The 22,909-nt window shown below is 48.8% G+C and overlaps 1 protein-coding gene and 1 long non-coding RNA gene across 2 annotated transcripts in view; one reads left to right on the forward strand and one right to left on the reverse strand.

Annotated features, from left to right (window-relative positions):
- LOC309338065 overlaps positions 1-22,909 on the forward strand; it is a 188,005-nt gene that overhangs the window by 60,401 nt on the left and 104,695 nt on the right. The window lies entirely within an intron of this gene.
- ELP3 (elongator acetyltransferase complex subunit 3) overlaps positions 1-22,909 on the reverse strand; it is a 125,483-nt gene that overhangs the window by 13,413 nt on the left and 89,161 nt on the right. Inside the window, exons 12-14 of the mRNA XM_081854777.1 lie at positions 19,513-19,578; positions 17,096-17,323; positions 9,403-9,484 (exon numbers count right to left, since the gene is read on the reverse strand). Coding sequence (XP_081710903.1) covers positions 9,403-9,484; positions 17,096-17,323; positions 19,513-19,578 — 376 coding nt within the window. The remainder of the gene's footprint in view (positions 1-9,402; positions 9,485-17,095; positions 17,324-19,512; positions 19,579-22,909) is intronic.

The raw sequence follows: 22,909 nt of genomic DNA on the forward strand, positions 1-22,909 counted from the left end.
CCCAGCCACTCTGGGCGGCTTCCAACAAAGACCAAAAATACACCAAGATGTCACACAATAAAAACTTCCCTGAACAGGGCTGCCTTAAGATTTCTTCTGAATGTCAGGTAGTTGTTTATTTCCTTGACATCTGATGGGAGGGCGTTCCACGGGGCGGGTGCCACCACTGAGAAGGCCCTCTGCCTGGTTCCTGTAGCTTTGCTTCTCGCAATGAGGGAACCGCCAGAAGGCCCTCGGAGCTGGACCTCAGCGTCCAGGCAGAACGATGGGGGTGGAGACGCTCCTTCAGGTATACTGGGCCGAGACCGTTTTTAAGCAGAGCTTGGATTGCCATCTGTCATGGATTCTTTAGTTGTGATTCCTGCGTTGCAGGGGGTGGACTGGATGACCCTCGGGGTCCCTTCCAACTCTACAGTTCTATGATTCTAGCCTCCCTTATCCTCCTCTTCCTTTTTTCCCTACTGCAGCAGCAACTCCCACCACCCAACCGATGCAGCTGGGGTGAGGTGGAGCGGCTGCGGAGTCATTAATGAAATATCGCCGTCTCTCTAGGAGACCAATGAGATGTAATCGCTCCATCTGGAGCTCTGTGGTGGCTCCGAGATTGTTTCCAATGGTACAAAAGGAAACCTAATGGATGCGTCCGGAGCGGTGCTGATGGCAGGCCCCCCACCCCCACCAAAATAAAACAAAAAGCCTAAGTGAGATGGAATTAGCCTGCAGATGGGCAGAGCACCCAGCCTCCCCGACGCCCAAATATTAATGTCAGGATGTTGATCGTTAAGCTCCCTTTTAATGAAGTAGAAAATTCGAGCGTAAACTGTTTGCCATTTCAAAATCCATACCATACGTTTCCATCGTTAGCTCTTCCTTCTTACAGAGGGAGTTTATTTCTATTTATTTGCCTTTTATTTATTGCATTTCTAGTCCACTTCAAGGAACGCAGGTGGCGCTGTGGGTTAAACCACAGAGCCTAGGGCTTGCCGATCAGAAGGTTGGAGGTTCGAATCCCCATGATGGGGTGAGCTCCCAATGCTCAATCCCTGCTCCTGCCAACCTAGCAGTTCGAAAGCACATCAAAGTGCAAGTAGATAAATAGGTACCGCTCCAGTGGGAAGGTAAACAACATTTCTGTGCGCTGCTCTGGTTCCCCAGAAGCGGCTTAGTCATGCAGACCACATGACCCAGAAGCTGTACGCCGGCTCCCTCGGCCAGTAAAGCAAGATGAGTGCCGCAACCCCAGAGTCGGCCACGACTGGACCTAATGGTCAGGGGTCCCTTTACCTTTAGTCCACTTCAAAGAGGCTCAGGATGGCGAATATCAGGGTCTCCCAAACTTGGGTCTCCTGCTGTTTTCGGACTACAAGTCCCATAATCCCTGACCACTGGTCCTGCTAGCTAGGGATGATGGGAGTTGTAGTCCGAAAACATCAGGGGAGCCAAGTTTGGGAAAGCCTAGAGCAGCAGTTCTCAACCTGTGGGTCCCCAGATGTTATTGAACTACAACTCCCATCACCCCTAGCTAGCAAGGCCAGAGCTCAGGGATGATGGGAGCTGTAGTCCAACAACATCTGCGGACCCACAGGTTGAGAACTGCTGGCCTAGAGTGTATGGTCCTCCCCCGCCCCCATTTAATCCCCACACCAGTGAGGTAGGCCAGGTTAAGAGAGGCAGTGACTGGCCCAAGCTCACCCAGTGAGCTTTTTGGCCGTGCGGGGATTTGAACCCATGTCCCCCCAGGCGCTAGCCTAACACTCTAACCACTACACCACACAGCAGGTCTACGAGAGGGAATGGGGTGTGATAGCAGGACATCTGCTCTGCATGCAGAAGACCCCAGGTTTGATCCCCCATTTTAAAACTTAATTTTTCTTATACACGACACCTGCAGCAAGAATCCTGGTGGCTTAGTACTGGAAAGGGAATCAGTTACCCACTAGGGGAGAATGGTTATGTAAGCTTTCAGAATATTCAGAATTAGCCAAATTGACAGATATAAAACGACAAAAGCCCAAAAGCAAAGCGAAAAAGGAATGGGAGTGCCTAAATGAATACCTTAAAAGCCAAGGTTCGAGGACAGAAATCTGGCTGAGTCTGGAATAACCTTGTGAAGTCAAAGGATAAGAAAGAGGGATTTATATCAAGATGCTAGGATAGAGATGACAAGGAAAACAGGAAGACACAATGAGAGGTAAAGGCGGTGCTGTGGGATTGGTGGAAGTCAATGTTTGTTTCTCTTTTTAGTGTTTACATTATTAATTTGTAAGATTTGGAATTTTTTTGTATGCTTGTTTTTGTGTTTTGTGTATTGTTATTTTTTGTTGTTGTTGTGTGAAGAATACTAATAAAATTAATAATAATAATAATAATAATAATAATAATAATAATAGGGATCGGTCAAGCAGAGGAGGCCCTGGAAAGCCAGTACTGGGAAGAAGGGACAGTGAGGAGTGAGGCAACTACATGTGTGCTTTGTCATTCCATGGGGAGTCACAGGGACGGACTCAGCAGGAAGGAAGCCTCGCAGGTAGTCAACCCTGATAGACAGCAATGTCTCTCCAGGGTTTTAGGCAACACTCCTTTACACAATGCATAGTTGAACTATGGAACTCCCTGCCACAGGAGCCCGTGCTGGATGGCTTTAAAAAGAGGACTGGAAGTTAAGGCTATCAATGGCTCCGAGCCACAGTGACTATGCTCCACTTTCATGGCCAGTGTCGGCGATGCTTCTGAATCCCAGTTGCTAGAAAGCACAGGAGGGGCGGGCTGCTCTTGGATTCGAATCCTGCTCAGAGGCCTGTGGTTGGCCGCCATGAGAGCAGCATGCTGGACTAGATGGGCTCCCACTGGCCGGATCCAGCAGGGGTCTTTGCATGTTCTTATGAGGCATAAGAGACATCACCTTGCTGACAAAGGTCCGTATAGTTAAAGCTACGGTTTTCCCAGTAGTGATGTATGGAAATGAGAGCTGGACCATAAAGAAGGCTGATCGGCCAAAGAATTGATGCTTTTGAATTCTGGTGCTGGAGGAGACTCTTGAGAGTCCCATGGGCTGCAAGAAGATCAAACCTCTCCATTCTGAAGGAAATCTGCCCTGAGTGCTCACTGGAAGGACAGATCCTGAAGCTGAGGCTCCAAGACTTTGGCCACCTCATGAGAAGAGAAGACTCCCTGGAAAAGACCCTGATGTTGGGAAAGATGGAGGGCCCAAGGAGAAGGGGAGGACAGAGGACGAGATGGTTGGACAGTGTTCTTGAAGCTGCCAGCATGAGTTTGACTAAACTGCGGGAGGCAGTGGAAGGAAGACAGGAGTGCCTGGCGTGCTCTGGTCCAGGGGGTCACAAAGAGTCGGACACGACTAAACAACAACATGAGGCATACAGTGGTACCTCGGGTTACATACGCTTCAGGTTACATACGCTTCAGGTTACAGACTCCTCTAACCCAGAAATAGTACCTCGGGTTAAGAACGTTGCTTCAGGATGAGAACAGAAATCGTGCTCCGGCGGGGCGGCAGCAGGAGGAGGCCCCATTAGCTAAAGTGGTGCTTCAGGTTAAGAACAGTTTCAGGTTAAGAACAGACCTCCAGAACGAATGAAGTACTTAACCCGAGGTACCACTGTATTGATAACAACAGAGAGCTTGTGTGTGCACAGCATGCCTCCCTCTGCCCCCTGCCCCCCAAAACGAACACAGAACCATAGAACTGCTGTGCAGGAAGAGGCTGCAAGGGTCATCTAGTCCAACCCCTTGCCCTGCAGGAATCTTTTGCCCTGCGTGGGGCTCAAACCCACAACCCTTGAGATTAAGAGGCTCATGCTCGGCCAACCGAGCTACAGATATTCCGAGGTTCAATGGCAGGAGAGGAGAGCTGAGTCCTCAGTCCTGCCGCAGCTCAATTTCCCCCTTTTGTTTCTCAAAGGAGCTGGCCAACGAAGGGACAGCCGGCTCGGACGTCATCACTTCCCGGAGTCCTCCCCTCCTTCCCAGACCCGGCGGCTGCAGTGCCCACTCAGGCATTCAGCATTTCTGGCCTGTGTCCATGTTAATTTTCTACTTGACGGCACACAAATCGAAATCTGGTCTGAGGGAAAGCTGATCAGCCCCGCTACGTGGTAATTAATTCGCGGCGCAGAAGCGCAACGCTGGCAAGGCGGGCCCCCCTCCCCCAACGCTGCCCCACAGGAGAGGTGGGACGTCATTGAAATGACGGCGAGCGGGGGGGGGGGGGGAGAGAAGGATATTTTTATCTCCCTTCCCCACCACCACCGGCTCACGCACAGACCCAACATAAAATAGGAAAGCATTAAACATCTTCGAAATGACTAAGGAGCATGTTGCAAACATTGCTGGACCCAAGTCTCTGATCAGGGAGTGATCAGGGGAAGGGGGAGAGATAGGGGGGGCAAAGGGCAGTCCTGGTCTGTGCCTGGCCGCTCCTTTGGGTCGTCCTTTCAGCTGGGGAGTCCTAGGGGCTGGGGAGTTGCAGAAGAAGCCTGTGGGAGTCAGGGGGCAAAGATCTAGAGCAGCATTAGGCAAGGGGGGCCAGGATTAGACAACTGCAGGGATGAATGACTATTAGTGAGAATGGGAGGCGCAGTTGGGGCTTGTCCACCTGGTAGAAGGAAAACTCAGGACATCTTCAGCAGAGGAAAAAGCTAAGGAGTCAACCTTACACAAATCCAGAATGGAGTCCTTAAGGGGGTTGGATGGCGCCTTGTACACCTCCTTGCGGCAGCCAAGCTGGTGCCAAACATCTTGTTCTGCTTTCCTATGGACCACATCAGCCAGGCTGAGAGGGGGGTCATTTGAGAAGCCCAGGACCTCCAGGGACACTGTCCAGGCTTGCAGGAGGTCAGTCTGCTGCTGCTAACACAGTTGTTTGACTTCACCCCTGGAGGTGCGCCCAATGTCTATCAAGACATACAAATACCCACAACAACAACATGAAGGATGGCTCTGCTTTGGCTCCGTGGCAGGAGGTAGCAATGCTTCTGAATACCAGTGGCTGGAAACCACAGAAGGGGAGGCATTCGACACAGGTTGGGGGGGGGGGAACATTCGGAGCCGGCAAGTTACCCCAAAGGTTTGCCCCCACCCTCGTTTTAGATTGAACTTCCTACTCAGAGAGATTTCTCCTCTGGGTTTCCATCCAAGCATTCTCTTCCCTGCTATAAAAGCACAATTTCTATAGCCTCCTTAATCTCCTCCTTTTTGGAGAATGCCTGGGAAAGGGTAGATGGAGATGTGTCGGTGGGATAGCTTTGTCTTAGGGCAGAGGTGGGATTAGAGGGTCTCTTCAAACGATGCTAAACGTCACAGCGCCGCCCCCCCCCAACCAACCAAAGCTGCTTCGGCAAAAGAATGCAGCTTTTAACAAGCACTCAAGGGGGAGAGCCAGCCCAGCACTAAGTGCTAAGTGCCCCCTCTCTCCTCCCACAAGATCCACCAATTCGGCAAATCAGAATGATCACCGGCTGAGAGACAGAGAAATTCCATCGCCTGATGTGTGGCTAAGTTAAGAACTTAAAAGACTTCATGGGGGTCTCTATCACAAAGCCAGCCCACGCAGGTGTCACGCTGGTTCAATATGGGCTCTTAAGCTCTCAAGAGCTTCCTCTTATTTGCTTCTTTTATGGAGCAAATGAGATACAATTACGAAGGATAACCAGTTCTTCGGCATCTCTGAAAGAAGTTGAGAAGAAAAACACAAGTTTCCCAAAAAAGGGCACTTCGGGAAGACGGTCTCCGAAGTCCAAATGGGAGAAAAAACATTGGCGGGGAAAGATTTACAGTGGGGCCTCGCAAGACGAAATTAATCCGTTCCGTGAGGCTCTTCGTATAGCGGTTTTTTCGTCTTGCGAAGCAAGCTCATTGACAGCTTAGCGGATTAGCGCTATTAGCGGTTTAGCAGCTTTTAGCGGATCAGCTGTTAAGCGGCTTATCAGCAGATCAGCTGATAAGCGGCTTAGCGGCTTAGGAAAAGGGGGGGAAAGGGGGGGAAAACCCGCAGGAACTCGTAAGACATTTCGTCTTGCGAAGCAAGCCCATAGGGAAATTCGTTTTGCGAAGCGCCTCCAAAACGGAAAACCCTTTCATCTAGCGGGTTTTCCGTCTTGAGAGGCGTTCGTCTTGCGGGGCACCACTGTACTCCGTCGTCAGCTCCGTTCACGAACAGCTAGTCCAAATAGGCAACGGAGATCCCTCAGCTCGCATCGCGTCTCATCCTTCTCCAACCCGGTGCCCTCCAGGAGTTTTGGAGACCCACCATCCTTGTCTCAGGCTCATGAGAGTGGTAGTCCAAAACATCTGGAGGTCCCCAAGTTGGGGAAGGCGGACCTAGAAGCACACAAGAAGAGCCTGCTGGATTAGGCCAATGGCCCACCTAGTCTAGCATCATTTTTTCACAGTGGCCACCCAGATGCCGCTTGTGGGAAACCCGGAAGCAGGACCCGAGAACAAGAGTATTTTCTCCCTGCCTAAGGTTTTCAGCAACTGTCATGTTCTTGTGTTCTTAACATCTGAGTCCCGATGCATAAAATACAATGATCTGCGGTCCCTCCAATGCTCCCTGCAGATTACCACCCATCCAGCCGACAAATTAAATAGCTGACAATTTGCATTGTTTGTAGCTCGCGCCAAGGAATCCAACAGGCAAAGCAAACTCTCTGCGGGGGAGACCAGCCCCATGCCCCTGGCCAAGCAGATCTGGCTGTTTTTCAAAGGCAGGGTGCAGATGAAGGCTCCGTTCCGCTCTGTATATGCATATGTCTATGTTTGAATCGAGACTTCCGCTCCTGCTGGCCGGTGAGGGAGGCCACGATAATTTCGCCGATGCGTTGTGAATGCTCAGAAAGGCGGTTTGGAGAAAGGAAGGAAAGAAAAGAAAATGTCCCATGCAACCAACCCGCCTCCTGAAATTAACAAAGCCAGATAATCTCCGCCAGCGCGACCCTGCCTGTATTTTTATTTACGATAAAACCCCACGGAGGAAGTTGAGCGTTTTAGATTGCATTTCCCAGGTAACAGCTGGAAAGGCTGTTTGAAGGCTATTATTTGAAGGCTCTTTGACCAACTCTCTTTCCCTTTTCGTTCTTAGAGCCCAGTTCTGAATCCTGATCGCTTCGGGGAGGAAGAGACATGCAACCGTCTGGCTGGGAATATTGTGCTTGCTCAAAGAAGCAGGCAGCTAAAGCAGCCCGCTCAACACAGAGCTCACACTGCGGCTGCATCTCCCCGCTCCCCGACTGGGGAAGAGCAACGTTCCCCTTTTAACATTTCCCTCTGATGCATGCTCAAGTTGGCGATATTAGCATTAGAACGAGACCCTTGCCATGCCTATAACCTCACAAGGAGAGAACGGTTACCCAATTTACTCCCGGTTCATTCAGATACAGTCTCAAATTGGCGTCAGCAGAGAAACGACCCCTTTCGCTTAACAGCTCCTCTCTACTTTCTGTCACGGTGTGCTTTTTAGCCAAACGGAGCGTTCTCATCCCCAATAGAACTCATTGAGCGCAGTGGCCGGGTTAGGAAGGAGGGAGACTCCCTCCTCATTTCGTCTTCAACGAGTGTCACCCCGCAAGTCTGAAACTCATGGGAAGGATCAGAACACGCCTTTGAGGAAAGCTTCAGGCAACCTCTGGTCGGGATTCTCCGACAGGGGTCAGCAAACTTTTTCAGCAGGGGGCCGGTCCACTGTCCCTCAGACCTTGTGGGGGGCCGGACTATATTTTGAAGGGGAAAAAATGAACAAATTCCTATGCCCTACAAATAACCCAGGCATGCATTTTAAATAAAAGGACACGTTCTACTTCCGGGTTTGTTGTGTTCGCAAGCTGAAAAGACGCAGCGTGAACCTAATGCAACATGAGGTATGACTATAAGATGTTTTCTGTTCCCTGAAAATTGGGTGGCTGTTTGTGTTCGGCAGGGAGGGGCATTAAGTTCTGGGAGTCTTTTCCTGTAGAGCAGTGATGGCCAAAATTGGCCCTCCAGCTGTTTTGGGACTACAATTCCCATTATCCCTGACCATTGGTCCTGTTAGTTAGGGAGGATGTAGTCCCAAAACAGCTGGAGGGCCAAGTTTGGCCATCTCTGCTGTAGAGGGAAAGGGTACACATCCCAGACACAGGCTAAGTGCCTCAGAGAGAGCTAATCTACACATGTAAAAGGTAAAGGGACCCCTGACTGTTAGGCCCAGTCGTGGCTGACTCTGGGGTTGCTGCGCTCATCTCGCTTTACTGGCCGAGGGAGCCGGCGTACAGCTTCCGGGTCATGTGGCCAGCATGATGAAGCCGCTTCTGGCGAACCAGAGCAGTGCACGGAAACGCCGTTTACCTTCCCACCGGAGCGGTACCTATTTATCTACTTGCACTTTGACGTGCTTTTGAACTGCTAGGTTGGCAGGAGCAGGGACTGAGCAACGGGAGCTCACCCCGTCGCAGTGATTCGAACCACCGACCTTCTGATCGTCAAGTCCTAGGCTCTGTCGTTTAGACCACAGCGCCACCTGGGTAGACTTTCCTAAACAGGAATGTTTTTAGCAGGTGCCGGACAGTACAGGTTAATGACTGATTTGCACACACCCAATTGGCGACTGACTGAGCATGCATTGCAGTGACCCGGAAGTGGCTGGAAAAGGGTTCGGAGGGGGTTGTGTGCTCTGCCGTTGCACGCGATGACCTGGAGCGCAAGTCCTGTGCAAATCGAGGGTTGTCTGTACAGCAAAAGCACCTGACTGATATCAATAGTGTTCAGAAAATAAAATAATCAAGGGGGAGGTATAAGCCAGGCTTCCTCAACCTCCGCCCTCCAGAGGTTTTGGGACTACAACTCCCGTGATCCCTAGCTAGCAGGACCAGTGGTCAGGGATGCTGGGAATTGTAGTCTCAAAACATCTGGAGGGCTAAGGTTGAGGAAGCCTGGTACAAGCAGTCTTGGAGAACCCAAAAGAAGAAGAAGAAGAAGAAGAGTTTGGATTTGATATCCCGCCTTTCACTCCCTTTAAGGAGTCTCAAAGCGGCTAACATTCTCCTTTCCCTTCCTCCCCCACAACAAACACTCTGTGGGGTGAGTGGGGCTGAGAGACTTGAGATAAGCGTGACTGGCCCAAGGTCACCCAGCAGCTGCATGGGGAGGAGCGGAGACTCGAACCCGGTTCCCCAGATTACGAGTCCACTGCGCTTAACCACTACACCACACTGGCTCTCAAAAGTTTACATGAGTAGGAGAAAGTCTTTGGAAAACCTGAGGATGGGCAAGGGAACCATATGAGAGGGAGAAGGAATGGAGTGTGTTGCAAGGGGGAAGCGTTGAGCCAGGGCGCGACACCTCGCACGATTTTGCTGCAGCCGCCCCCCCCCCGCTGTTAAAAGTGGGAGGCAAATTTGTCCGGCGTACCTGAAATGACGCCGATCTTCCACGACCCATGCTCTTCCTTCGCGATTCTCTCCGCCTCCTCCATCAGCAGCATCCCAAATCCCTAGAGAAGAGGAAGGAAGACAAGTGAGTGCGTCTTCGAGATTACAAGGCACTTGTAATTTAGGGATTAGCAGGGAGTTTGTTTAAAAAAAACTCTTGCTGGTGGAATGGGGGACGGAGGTCACAGAAGTACTTGCGGGCGTGAAAAAGGCAGAGATGAATTTTAAAAAACCACTCCAAACATTTCTCTTTTGTTTCCCAAGTAATCTAGAGGTGGTTTTGCTGAGACACTCTAGCTTGCAGTGCAGGAAACTGCTGAATGTACAAATGGGAGTTTGGATTAAAAAAATAAAAATAAACAAGGGTTGGATAACCTTCCAAGGGCCACGCCCCCTGGCCCCCAGAACCCTCCCCAGGCCACTCCCTTCCCTGCCCTTAAACTCCCATATTGCTCCTCGCTTGTCTGGATAGGGGACAGAGAAAGGTGTGTGCAGAAACCAGCCTGCGGCACAGACATAACATTAGCACCTGTGGCTCCGCCCACTTTCACCTCTGGCTCCACCCACCTCTGACATGTGGCCCTTGGGAGGTTGGCCAGAAGTAAATATGGCCCTCAGGTTCGAGAAACATTCCCTGCCCAGCTTCAACCGAGGCAGCTTTGCCCATTTTTAACCCGTTTTCAGACTATTAACTTTGAGGTTTCTCCCCCTTTCTCCGTCAAGCCTTGCAAAATAAAAATAAAATAAATGAAAAGGCATCCCGAACGGGACTCGCCGTAAACCTCGGCTTTCAGGAGAGTCTGGCGTTTGCAAACTACCGCCTGGGGTGTTTGCACAATTTGGATAGCTTTCTTAAAATCTGGAGGCACTCAGTTCCTGTTGCCTTTGCCGCTGCATACACACCCCCCCTGCAAAAACCGGCCGTGCGAATCGGCCCAGGAAATCCTGCAAGCCGCAGAGGGGGGACGATTTGCAATGCCTGGCTTTGCTGTGCCCACAAGGCCAGTGGGAGAGGGTTTCTGAAGGGGGTGCAATCCTGCCTCAAACAAAAAAAGGACCCACCTGCAAGGAACAAGAGCATTATTCTCGCACAACAGGGATATCTCTTATGCTAAACATACCATTCCCTAGCATACCGTTTTGGGGGAGAAGTGTGTGTGTGTTTATTTGAGTGTGTAGGGTGGGAAGTATTCATTTTTAGGGTACTGATGGCTGCCCCCCCATAAACATTCCTTCAGCCCACATTTGTGCGTCACGCGCCCGAGTCTCCATTTCCAATCTATTTCAATTTGTTAGCGCTGGGCTCCAGTCAATTGATTTTCCTCCCCCTTCCACCTTCCACGTGCGTCAACCATTTTTCCGCTCCCGGCTTTTGAAATTTCGCTTTCAGGAGGTAAGCATTCATTTTCTGCTCTCTTTCTCTCTCTCTCTCTCTTCTCCATACCGCCCCCCTCAACCCGCAAATTCCATTTTACCACTTCTGCCTTGTTGCCCGGGGTCATTACTATCAAACAGAAGTTGCATCTTAATGCACATGCAGCCGACGAAGAACGCTTAATTTCAAACAAAACAAAATAATAATAATAAAAAAAACCACACATGAAGACAATAGCGAAATTAAAACATCAGCCCCGGAGGATTCAAGTGGAAAGGAAACAAGGACCATTCTTCTACTATACCATCTAAAATTATGATTATGGTTATTGTATTTATTTATATCTTGCCTTCCCCGTCTCAGACGCAAGGCAGCTTGCACAAATTAAAACAACGCAGATAAAACGCAGAAAGCATAGAAAGGATTGCAGTCAAAAAAGCAATTGAACTCTAATGGAGTTAAAATAATATAACCCCCCCCCCCAAAAAAAAATTTATTAAAATGCAGATAATAAAAACAGGGCAGCGCTGTTAAGAGACCTTCCCTTAACGATACAGTCAGTTCCCAAAGGCCTGTTGGAATAAGACCGTCTTCACCTGCAAAGAGGGAGCCAGTCTAGCTTCTCTAAGAAAGGAGTTCCAAAGTTCCTTAGAAGAAGCCACCACAGAGAAGGCCCTCTCCCGTGTCGCAGCCAAGCAGACTGTAAGGGTGGGTGGGACTGGGAAAAAACAATGCTGTCCAGGGTTGTAAAGACTGCGGAGAGAATAATTGGGTGCACTCTTCCCACCTTGGATCAAATCTACGCTTCCAGGTGCCATAAGAAAGCTGCAGAGATAGCGCAGAATAGTGCGCACCCCGGAAATGATCTCTCTCAGCTTCTGCCTTCTGGAAGAAGGTCCAGGGTTATAAAGACTAGGACTAGCCGCCGGAGAAACAGTTTCTACCCCAATGCAATTTTGGTTTTAAACTCATTGTAAGGTAGTCTCTATGGGAGTATGTTGTATTTAATTATGGGGTATCAGAGTTTTTAGGGGGCTAACCAGGCTGGGATAGCTGGGATAGCAGGCTTGTTGGTTTCTGAATGTCTGATGTAGATTTTCAATTTCATTGTTCTATATAGGACAATGACAATAAAGAGTATTGTATTGTATTGTATTGTATTGTATTGTATTGTATTGTATTGTATTGTATTGTATTGTATTGTATTGTATCTCCAGATAAGGCCGGAAGTGACACGTCTGAAACCCTGGAAGAGTCACTGCTGCCAGTCGGGGGTTGACAATACTGAGTTTGATGGACTGAAGGGCTGGCTCGGTCTAAGGCAGCTTCTGGCTGCAGCTCTTTGACCCAGATGAAGTTTCTGAGCCCTTTTTAAACGCAGTGTAAAGAGTCTATATGGGAATATATTGTATTTAAAAATGGGGTATCAGAGTTTTTAGGGAGCTAACCAGGTTGGGATAGTTGGGATAGCAGGCTTGTTGGTTTTGAATGTCTTATGTAGACCCCCCCCCCCAATTTCATTGTTCTGTATGGGACAATGGCAATAAAGATTATCGTATCGTATCGTAAGGTCCCCTCCCTGAAAGCCTGGGCAGGTTCATATGGAAGAATATGGATACAATCATAGAACTGTGGAGTTTGAAGGGGACCCGAGAGTAATCTAGTCCAACCTTCTGCAATGCCGGAATCACAGTGTGGCCCTAAAAGCCCAAAGCCTGGCCACTGAGGATCATATTCAAGTGGTACCTGTGCTTTGGGATGTTCACTGTGGCATATTAACTCATTTGTGGTCCATATCTGTGTTTTAACAATTTCTGAAATATTGTTTTTATTCTATTGGTGTTTGATTCCTTTTTAAACCATTTTATATGAATTTTACCTGGGTTTTTATTTATTTATTTATTTATTTGTGTAAGCTGCCTTGAGTCCCCACTGCGGAAAAGGCAGGATATAATGAATATAACAGTGATTTTTATCGCTAACATGCTTTCCACGTGGGCTCCTTTGGGAGGGAGGGCAGGATGTAAATGAATGAATAAATGAATATCCAACCCTTTCCGGAGCCTAGGAGATACCTGGGGCCACGTCTCAGAGGACAATCTGAGGAATAGGCAGATTCCTTATGGGGCGCTCTGACTCCTAGCCAGTGCTTCAAACTGTGCCTTGTGGGTTATGTTTATTTGTGGGGTTAGGGTTCTCTGGGTCCCCCCTGCTGCCAATGAGGCAGAGATTGACCCCAGATAATAATAATAATCATAATTTACTATTTGTACCCCACCCATCTGGCTGGGTTTCCCCAGCCACTCTGGGCAGCTTCCAACAAAGATTAAAAATACAGTGGTGCCTCAAGTTACATACGCTTCAGGTTACATACGCTTCAAGTTACACACTCTGCTAACAAAGAAATAGTGCTTCAGGAAATTGTGCTCCGGCAGCGCAATGGCAGTAGGAGGCCCCATTAGCTAAAGTGGTGCTTCAGGTTAAGAACAGTTTCAGGTTAAGAACAGACCTCCGGAATGAATTAAGTACTTAACCCGAGGTACACACGGTACATTAAAATGTCACACATTAAAAACGTTCCTGAACAGGGCTGCCTTCAGAATGTCAGGTAGTTGTTTATCTCTTTGACATCTGCTGGGAGGGCGTTCCACAGGGCAGGTGCCACCACCGAGAAGGCCCTCTGCCTGGTTCCCTGTAACCTCACTTCTCGCAAGGAGGGAACCGCCAGAAGGCCCTCAGAGCTGGACCTCAGTGTCCGGGCAGAACGATGGGGGTGGAGACGCTCTTTCAGGTATACTGGACCGCGGCCATTTAGGGCTTTCAAGGTCAGCACCAACACTTTGAATTGTGCTCGGAAACGTACTGGGAGTCAGTGTAGGTCTTTCAAGACCGGTGCTATGTGGTCTCGGCGGCCGCTCCCAGTCCCCAGCCTAGCTGCCCTTGGGTGCTGTGGTGCCCCATCTCTGGAATATCCACCCAATACATTCACTTGGGTTTTTCCTGGCCTTCGCATGCGCCCAGATCTTGGCTCCAATGTAGTTTCTGCCGTTGAATTTTTTTAATCTGCCCTGCTTTTAAATTGCTTTATTTCTCTGTTCGCACGTGTCCTCTCTTCTTTGAAAAACAGTAAGGTTTTTATTGCCCACTGCTCCCAAGGGCTGAAAAGTGTTGTTAAAAGGAGTCTGATATAAAATAAATACAGTGGTGCCCCACAAGACGAACGCCTCACAAGACGGAAAACCCGCTAGACAAAAGGGTTTTCCGTTTTGGAGGCGCTTCGCAAAACGAATTTTCCTATGGGCTTGCTTCGCAAGACGAAATGTCTTGCGAGTTCCTGCGGGTTTTTTCCCCTTTTTCCTAAGCCGCTAAGCCGCTTATCAGCTGATCCGCTAAAAGCCGCTAAACCGCTAATAGCGCTAATCCGCTGTCAATGGGCTTGCTTCGCAAGACGAAAAAACCGCTATACCAAGAGCCTCACGGAACGGATTAATTTCGTCTTGCGAGGCACCACTGTAACTGTAAGCTAGTGAAGACCTGAATCCTGAAAAAGGCCAATTAACTACCTAGCTGCCGTGCCGCCATTTCTGAATATTCTTCAAAGACGTATAATGCATTGCGCAAGAATGTAAGGAGAGCCTTTAGCTGGATCAGGCCTATGGCCCATCTGGCCCAGCACCCTGTTCTCACAGTGGCCACCAAGCTGCACATGGGAATACTGCAAGCGGGATTTGAACACAAGAGCAGCTCTCTCCCTTCCTGTGGTTTCCAGCAATTAGCATACAGAAACACTGCTGCTTCAGGTACCTGAAATCGAGCTTGTCAAAGACTCTAAGACACACTGGGCAATAGATATTTGTTGTTTAGTCGTGTCCGACTCTTCGTGACCCCCTGGACCAGAGCACGCCAGGCACTCCTGTCTTCCACTGCCTCCCGCAGTTTGGTCAAACTCATGTTTGTAGCTTCGAGAACACTGTCCCACCATCTCCTCCTCTGTCGTCCCCATCTCCTTGTGCCCTCCATCTTTCCCAACATCAGGGTCTTTTCCAGGGAGTCTTCTCTTCTCATGAGGTGGCCAAACTCTTGGAGCCTCAGCTTCAGGATCTGTCCTTCCAGTGAGCACTCAGGGCTGATTTCCTTCAGAATGGAGAGGTTTGATCTTCCTGCAGTCCATGGGACTCTCAAGAGTCTCCTCCAGCACCAGAATTCAAAAGCATCAATTCTTTGGCCATCAACCACCTTTATGGTCCAGCTCTCACTTCCATACATCACTACTGGGAAAACCAGAGCTTTAACTATACGGACCTATATAACTATACGGATATAGGACACAATATAGATTTTAACCTCTGGGAAAAAACCTTGGGAAAGCGATTTGAAGTTCACAGCATGTTATTCCTTGAAGGAAAACTACTTGAAAATGATTCACAGGTGGTATTTAACTCCGAGTAGGCTTGGCCTACTATGAAGATCATGGCCACTGGGCCCATCACCTCCTGGCAAATAGAAGGGGAAGAAATGGAGTCAGTGAGAGATTTTACTTTCTTGGGCTCCATGATCACTGCAGATGGTGACAGCAGTCACGAAATTAAAAGACGCTTGCTCCTTGGGAGAAAGGCGATGGCAAACCTAGACAGCATCTTAAAAAGCAGAGACATCACCTTGCCAACAAAGGTCCATATAGTTAAAGCTCTGGTTTTCCCAGTAGTGATGTATGGAAGTGAGAGCTGGACCATCAAGAAGGCTGATCGCCGAAGAATGGATGCTTTTGAATTCTGGTGCTGGAGGAGACTCTTGAGAGTCCCATGGACTGCAAGAAGATCAAACCTCTCCATTCTGAAGGAAATCAGCCCTGAGTGCTCACTGGAAGGACAGATCCTGAAGCTGAGGCTCCAAGACTTTGGCCACCTCATGAGAAGAGAAGACTCCCTGGAAAAGACCCTGATGTTGGGAAAGATGGAGGGCACAAGGAGAAGAGGACGACAGAGGACGAGATGGTGGGACAGTGTTCTCGAAGCTACAAACATGAGTCTGACCAAACTGCGGGAGGCAGTGGAAGACAGGAGTGCTTGGTGTGCTCTGGTCCAGGGGTCAGGAAGAGTCGGACACGACTAAACGACTAAACAACAACAGGCTTGCCAAAATGTACAAGACTGAATCAGGTAAGTGCTGGAGATGCAAAGAGGCGGAGGGAACGTTCTTTCATATGTGGTGGACTTGTAAAAGGGTAAAAGAGTATTGGGAAAAGATCCCTAATGAATTGAAAAAATGTTTAAAAATACCCCCCTCCCCCCCCAAAAAGTCAGAGTCCTTTCTGGTGGAGATAATTCAGACTGAAATTCCCTGGTGTCAAAAAAGGTTATTTATGTATGCTACTACTGCAGCCAGTGTTTTGTTAGCTCAAAAGTGGAAAACAAGCGAGAAGAATGGTAACTTAAGCCAACAGAATATGCACAGCTTGCAGACTTAACGTAGACAAAAAAGAAGATACATTTAGAGAAGATTGGAAAACGTTTTTTGAATATACAGTGGTACCTCGGTTTACAAACTTAATCTGCTCTGGAAGTCCGTTCTTAAACCAAAACCAATCTTAAACTGAGGCGTGCTTTCCCCAATGAGGCCTCCCGCTGCCAGTGCCCTTCCACCGTTTGGATTCCGTTCTTAGACCGAGGTCAAGTTCTCAAACCAAGACACCATTTCTGGTTTTGCGGAGTTTGTAAACCAAAATTGTTCCTAAACTGGACTGTTCTTAAACTGAGGTACCACTGTATGGGACATAACTGTGTACATCCGAAAAGCTTGGCAGCATTAAGATAAATTCAACAGTGTTAATATGTTTTGATGGATGCAATAAGGCAGGGGTGGCCAATTTCCAAGAGACTGTGATCTACTCACAAAGTTAAAAACTGGCAGTGATTGACCCCTTTTGGGGGGGGGGTTGGGTCAAAGTTGTTGAGTTTTTCCAGGGAGGAGGTAAAATGTTGAGCTTTTTTAAGGGGAGCCACAGTTGTTCAGCTTCTTGGGGGGGGGGAGCCAGTGATCTACCAGTGATCTACTGCAGATGTCCGGTGATCTACCGGTAGATCACGATCTACCTGTTGGACATGCCTGCAATAAGGGAATACTAATTGGTTTAGTCTTTGTAAAATATGCAGGGATTTATAATACGCAAAATGAAGCACGGAAAGAGAAGAAGGGCAGTCACCGATATTTTAAGGATGTTAAAATGAGTACTGTATTTTGAATTGTGAACAGAAAATTAATAATAAAAAAATTATATATATAGGCAGGCTTCAGGTACCTGATGCTGGAATTTCAAGGGGTCGCGGCTGCTGACAGGGACCACGCTCCCGTAGACGTGGAGCTCTCGGACAATGGAGACGCCCCCCTTCAGCTCCGCCCGGAACGTCTCCTGCGAGCACTTCCGCAAGCGCAGCAGGCCAATCAGGATGTCCTGCTCAGGGTCCTCATAGGATAGGAAGGTCTCCCAGCCGCCGTTGGCCACGTAGTCTCTCCGGATCAGTTCAACCTGTTCGAAAGAGAGGAAGAGGAGGAGAAAGGCGTGAGAAGCTGACTTAAAAAAATAAAAAATTGAGATGGCAACCATGGGGGTGATCATAATTGTGCAGCCCACGAAGGAGCCCAAAGTCAATTTCACGGCCATGAAGGCAATTGTCTGCGTGGGGCTTTGAGCAGAGCGTTTTTGTGTGGGTGTGGGTGGGTGGGTGTGGGTGTCTGTGTTTGTGTGAAATCGCTTCACGTTCGTCCGCCTCGCTGCAGATGGATTTTCAGCAGCATCAGATAAGAGCTGAAGGTGAGATTATTGTATTTTCACACAAGGGAAGCTGGTGTTGGGACTTTAAATGAGAAAGCATTTGTAGAAATCACACACCCAGGCTTCCCAAAGACCCTTGGCAGGTCAGGCATACAAGGAAAAACGTCCTGAACATTGCCAACATTAAGAGAGAGAGAGAAGGAAAAACAACAACAGAAGGGTCCAGACCATAAGACCCTTCATGGCGTGCCAGGATCACTTATGCTCGATCAATCTTGCACAACTCTGTACCCTCCAGATGTTTTGACTGATTGATCTGAATTTATTTCACCCGTTTCTATGCCACTTTCCACTCAGACGAAGCCCAAAGCAGCTTACTGTATTTTAATATTTTGCTGGAAACTGCCCAGAGTGTCTGGAGAAGCCCAGCCAGATGGGCGGGGTATAAATAATAAATTATTATTACAATCAATGATCAGCAGCAATATAATGAGACATCCCAAGTACAGCCTAAATCATGGGTTGGCAAACTAAGGCCAGGGGGCCGGATCCGGCCCAACTGCCTTCTGGATCCGGCCTGCAGACGGTCCGGGAATCGCTGTGTGGATTGCTGTGGGGATTCTGTTCGTTTGGGCTGCGCCATTTTTTTCCTGCGCCATTCCACACCCCCCCCCCCCGTGGCGGCATCTCCTTCCTCTCTCCTCCCGGCTTCTCCCCGCCCTGCCTAGAAGAGGAAGGGGACTGGGCTTTGTTGAGCCCCTCTCCAGATGTCAAGTCCCGCAGGGCCCTAGTCTCTTGTGACAGAGCGTTCCAACAGATTGGGGCCACGGCCAAAAAAGCCCTGGCTCTGGTTGAGGCCAGCCGAACCTCTTATGTCACTGCTCCAGGCTAAATACACCCAACTCCCTCAACTGTTCCTCACAAGGCTTGGTTTCCAGACCTTTGATCCAGTTGGTCTCCACTCTCTGCACAGTTTCCAGCTTGTTAAGACCTTTCTTAAACTGTGGCACAGTCTGACCCCCCTCCTTCGGCAATCCTCATAGAACTCTAGCCCAATGGTTGCCATTAGTTTGATTCTGAACTGATTTTTGGAATGAATTGATTTTAGAACATATTTCAATTAAATGATTATGATTTTATGTAAACTGTGTTATTTTTACTGTTGTTAGCCGCCCTGAGCCCGGCTTCGGCTGGGGACGGTGGGATATAAATAATTTATTATTATTATTATTATTAGTCATCTACTAATATCTGAAGGGCTGTCAGGTGGAAGATGGAGCAAGCTTGTTTTTTCCTGCTCCAGGGGTCGGTCCTGAACCAATGGATTCAAATGACAAGAAAGAAGAACACGACTAAACTTTTGGAAGTACCGTATTTTTTGCTCTATAAGACTCACTTTTTCCCTCCTAAAAAGTAAGGGGAAATGTGTGTGCGTCTTATGGAGTGAATGCAGGCTGTGCAGCTATCCCAGAAGCCAGAACAGCAAGAGGGATCACTGCTTTCGCTGCGCAGCGATCCCTCTTGCTGTTCTGGCTTCTGGGATTCAAAATATTTTTTTTCTCGTTTTCCTTCTCAAAAACTAGGCGCGTCTTATGGTCTGGTGCATCTTACAGAGCGAAAAATACGGTACTTTCTGGTGGTAGGAGCTGTTTGGTGGTGGGGACGCACTTTCTCAGGAGGCGGGGGACTCTCCTGCATTGGCGGCTTTTAAGCAGAGGCTGGATGGTCCATCTATCAGGGAGACTTTAGCTGCGATTCCTCCATTGCAGGGGGTTGGACTAGATGACCCTCGGGGTCCCTTCCAACTCTACAATTTTATGATTCTTCCTCTCTTGGTCTCCCTGTCTCAGTGTTCACAAAAAATAATTTTGATGTGGTTTTATGAAAAATCACACATATACACACACATGGAGCGAGGCCCACTGAGAAGGAAGAAGTCGTACCTGATAAGGTCTCACTTTGTGATGAATCTCTTGAATTCCGACCTCTCTCGTCCTCACATCGCGACACTAGGTGGGGGGAAAGGAGAGAGACAGGTGGAAATTATGCAAGGGAGAGGCAGACAGGATAAGGGACACTGCCTTCCCCATAATCACCCCCAGAGTTAAAATGAAGTTGGGATAGAGTTCTTCACCCCATCATTTCAAACGGGGAGGCTTCAAAATAAAAATGCTCACCGATCCGTCCCTAATGAATCTCTGGGAAAAACAAAAGCCCAATCCTTGGCGTTTTAAGATGCAAAAAAGGACATACTGATTGGCATCGGTTTCACTGGGGAAATATGCATCTCAGGAGGAAATGTGCCATTTGATTTAAAGCGCCAAGGCACAGAATGAGGTGCTAACTCTCACTGTGTTCCATGCTGGAGAGATATGGAATTGGAAGGCGGAGCAGTAATATAATGTTCTGCAGAGAAACTCTTGAGCAAGTTCCTTCGGAATGCAGGAGGAGGCTATTAATGACAATTTCTAGGCACAGAAATCTGATGTGAATACAGTGGTACCTCGGGTTACATACGCTTCAGGTTACAGACTCCGCTAACCCAGAAATACTGCTTCAGGTTAAGAACTTTGCTTCAGGATGAGAACAAAAATCGTGCTCCGGCGGCGCGGCAGCAGCAGGAGGCCCCATTAGCTAAAGTGGTGCTTCAGGTTAAGAACAGTTTCAGGTTAAGAACGGACCTCCGGAACAAATTAAGTACTTAACCCGAGGTACCATTGTAATAGGGAGGACATCAAAGGAGTCCCCTATCTAGAACACCTTGACCTTGACCTATCAGGCAAGGCAAACCACCTGTCCGTGGTACCTTGACCTGTGACATCTTCAAACTATTCTAGACAGGCATGGACAACTCTCACCAGCCCAAACTACTGGCCATACAGCCTGGCACTGATGGCAGTTTGTGTCTGAAAACATCTGGAAGGCCACATGCTAGCCATCCTGCCCTAAAAGATAAAGTTCACAGCTTGGGAATGCTCTTAGTTCTGGCTTTTCAGGTGATAGATCTGGGCCACAAACCACCAGCTTATCCTGGTGACACCAGCTGTGACCCTTCTGGGAGACAGGAAGTCTGGCCACTTGTAATCTGAAGGTTTGCAGAACTTGATTCAGGTAGGCAACCGTGTTGGTCTGATGCAGTCGAAATATATATACAAAAATAAAAAAAAAAATGTCCAGCAGTACCTTAAAGGTAAAGGGACACCTGACCATTAGGTCCAGTCGTGGCCGACTCTGGGGTAGCGGCGCTCATCTCACTTCATTGGCCGACGGAGCCGGCGTACAGCGTCCGGGTCATGTGGCCAGCATGACGAAGCCGCTTCTGGCGAACCAGAGCAGTGCACGGAAACACTGTTTACCTTCCCACCAGAGTGGTACCTATTTATCTACTTGCACGTTGATATGCTTTCAGACTACTAGGTTGGCAGGAGCTGGGACCGAGGAACGGGAGCTCACCTTGTTGTGGGGATTCGAACCGCCAACCTTCTGATTGGCAAGCCCTAGGCTCTGTGGTTTAACCCACAGCGCCACCCACGTCCCTTAGCACCTTAGAGTCCCTTAGTAGCACCTTAGAGAGCAACTAAGTTTGTTCTTGGTGTAAGCTTTCGTGTGCATGCACACTTCTTCAGATACCTTGAATGCAGAACTTGAATAAGACCGCTGCAGTGCTCTGTATGTTGAGCTGCCCTTGAAGAGTGCCTAGAAGTTCCTGATGGTCCAGAACTTCACTGCAAGAGACTTGATTGGGAATGGTCCAAAGGGTCATAACATATCAGGCCAGTTCCTAACAACCTACGTGGGCTACCTGAAGGTCTGGAGCAGGTCAAATGGTTGGTTTTGTCCCCACATGGCTCAGGTCACCACCCATTTCACCCCACGGGAGTGATTGGCTGTTGAACTTGGAGAGCCACGCATGGGGCAAGCCTTTTACCCTTCCAGCGCCAGGCAAAAAAACCTTTTTCCTATTTATCCAAATTTGTTGTCTGCTTTTTTGTTTATGGCCGCTGCCGTTTTCAGCTGTGCCATTATAATCTGACGACGCTCTTGTTGTTTTGTTTCTAATTGCAAGCCATTCCGAGAGCTTGACTGTGAGCCGGTGGGCAGGATATTAATCTTCATACGTACATAAATGAATGAGGAAGCGGGAGAAAATGTCTTTGCCTCCAGAAAAGCAGATGGAGTGAAACCAGTGTGCGGACGGGATCTGTGATCTAAGGGGGTCTTCCCCAACCGAGTGCCCTCCGGAGGTTTTGGACTACAATTCCCATCAGCCCCAGCCACCGGAGCTGTGTCAGGGCCCCAGGGCAGACTCTGCGATTAAGATCTCCTCTGCACTCATACACCAGTTCTGCGTTCTTGATCTGGAAGCTGCAGCGAGTGCAGAATGCTGCAGCGCAATTGCTGATGGGGGCGAGGCATTGTCAGCATACGACGCCTGTGCTCAGAGGTCTGCGCTGGCTGCCGATTTGCTACTGGGCCAGGTTCGAGGTGTTACTATGAGTATGCAAAGCCCATAGCAACTTGAGACCAGATCACCTGCGAGATCCTCTTGCCCCACATGCACCCATTCAAACCCTTCCATTTATCTGCAGAACTGGCGCAGTTACAGGTACCACGCAAGACCCGTTCTGCGTTTGCAACAACTTTTAGTGTGGCAGCACCTACACTTGGGAACTCCCTGCCACTTGAAACCAAGGCAGGCGCCTTCAGTGTACTCTTCTCGGTGCCTGCAAAAAACATCCTCGTCTAGGCAAGCCTGCCCAAATGTTTTAGAAAGCTGGTGCGAGTCGTATTCTGCTCTTAGGTAAAGGGACCCCTGACCATTAGGTCCAGTCGTGGCCGACCCTGGGGTTGCGGCGCTCATCTCGCTTTACTGGCTGAGGGAGCTGGCATACAGCTTCCGGGTCATGTGGCCAGCAGGACTAAGCCGCTTCTGGCGAACCAGAGCAGTGCACGGAAACGCCGTTTACCTTCCCGCTATTTATCTACTTGCACTTTGACGTGCTTTCAAACTGCTAGGTTGGCGGGAGCAGGGACCGAGCAATGGAAGCTCACCCCGTCGTGGGGATTCGAAGCACCGACCTTCTGATTGGCAAGCCCTAGGCTCTGTGGTTTAACCCACAGCGCCTCCCGTGTCCCCTATTCTGCTTTTAGTCTACTGTTATTTTCAATTCTCAAAGTGTCTTTAACTGTTATTTTCTCTTAATGACAATTTTATTGTTTCATTTTTTTCTATACTGCTTTGAGGTTTTCTTGGTTTTGCTTTTATAATTGAGTGTTGTATAAATTTTATGACGTTCATGTCTGGCAGCCCTGTTCAGGGAAGTTTTTAACATGTGATAT

Source organism: Podarcis erhardii (genome assembly GCF_964252035.2).
Source record: "Podarcis erhardii genome assembly, chromosome: 3".
Lineage (NCBI taxonomy): Eukaryota > Metazoa > Chordata > Lepidosauria > Squamata > Lacertidae > Podarcis > Podarcis erhardii.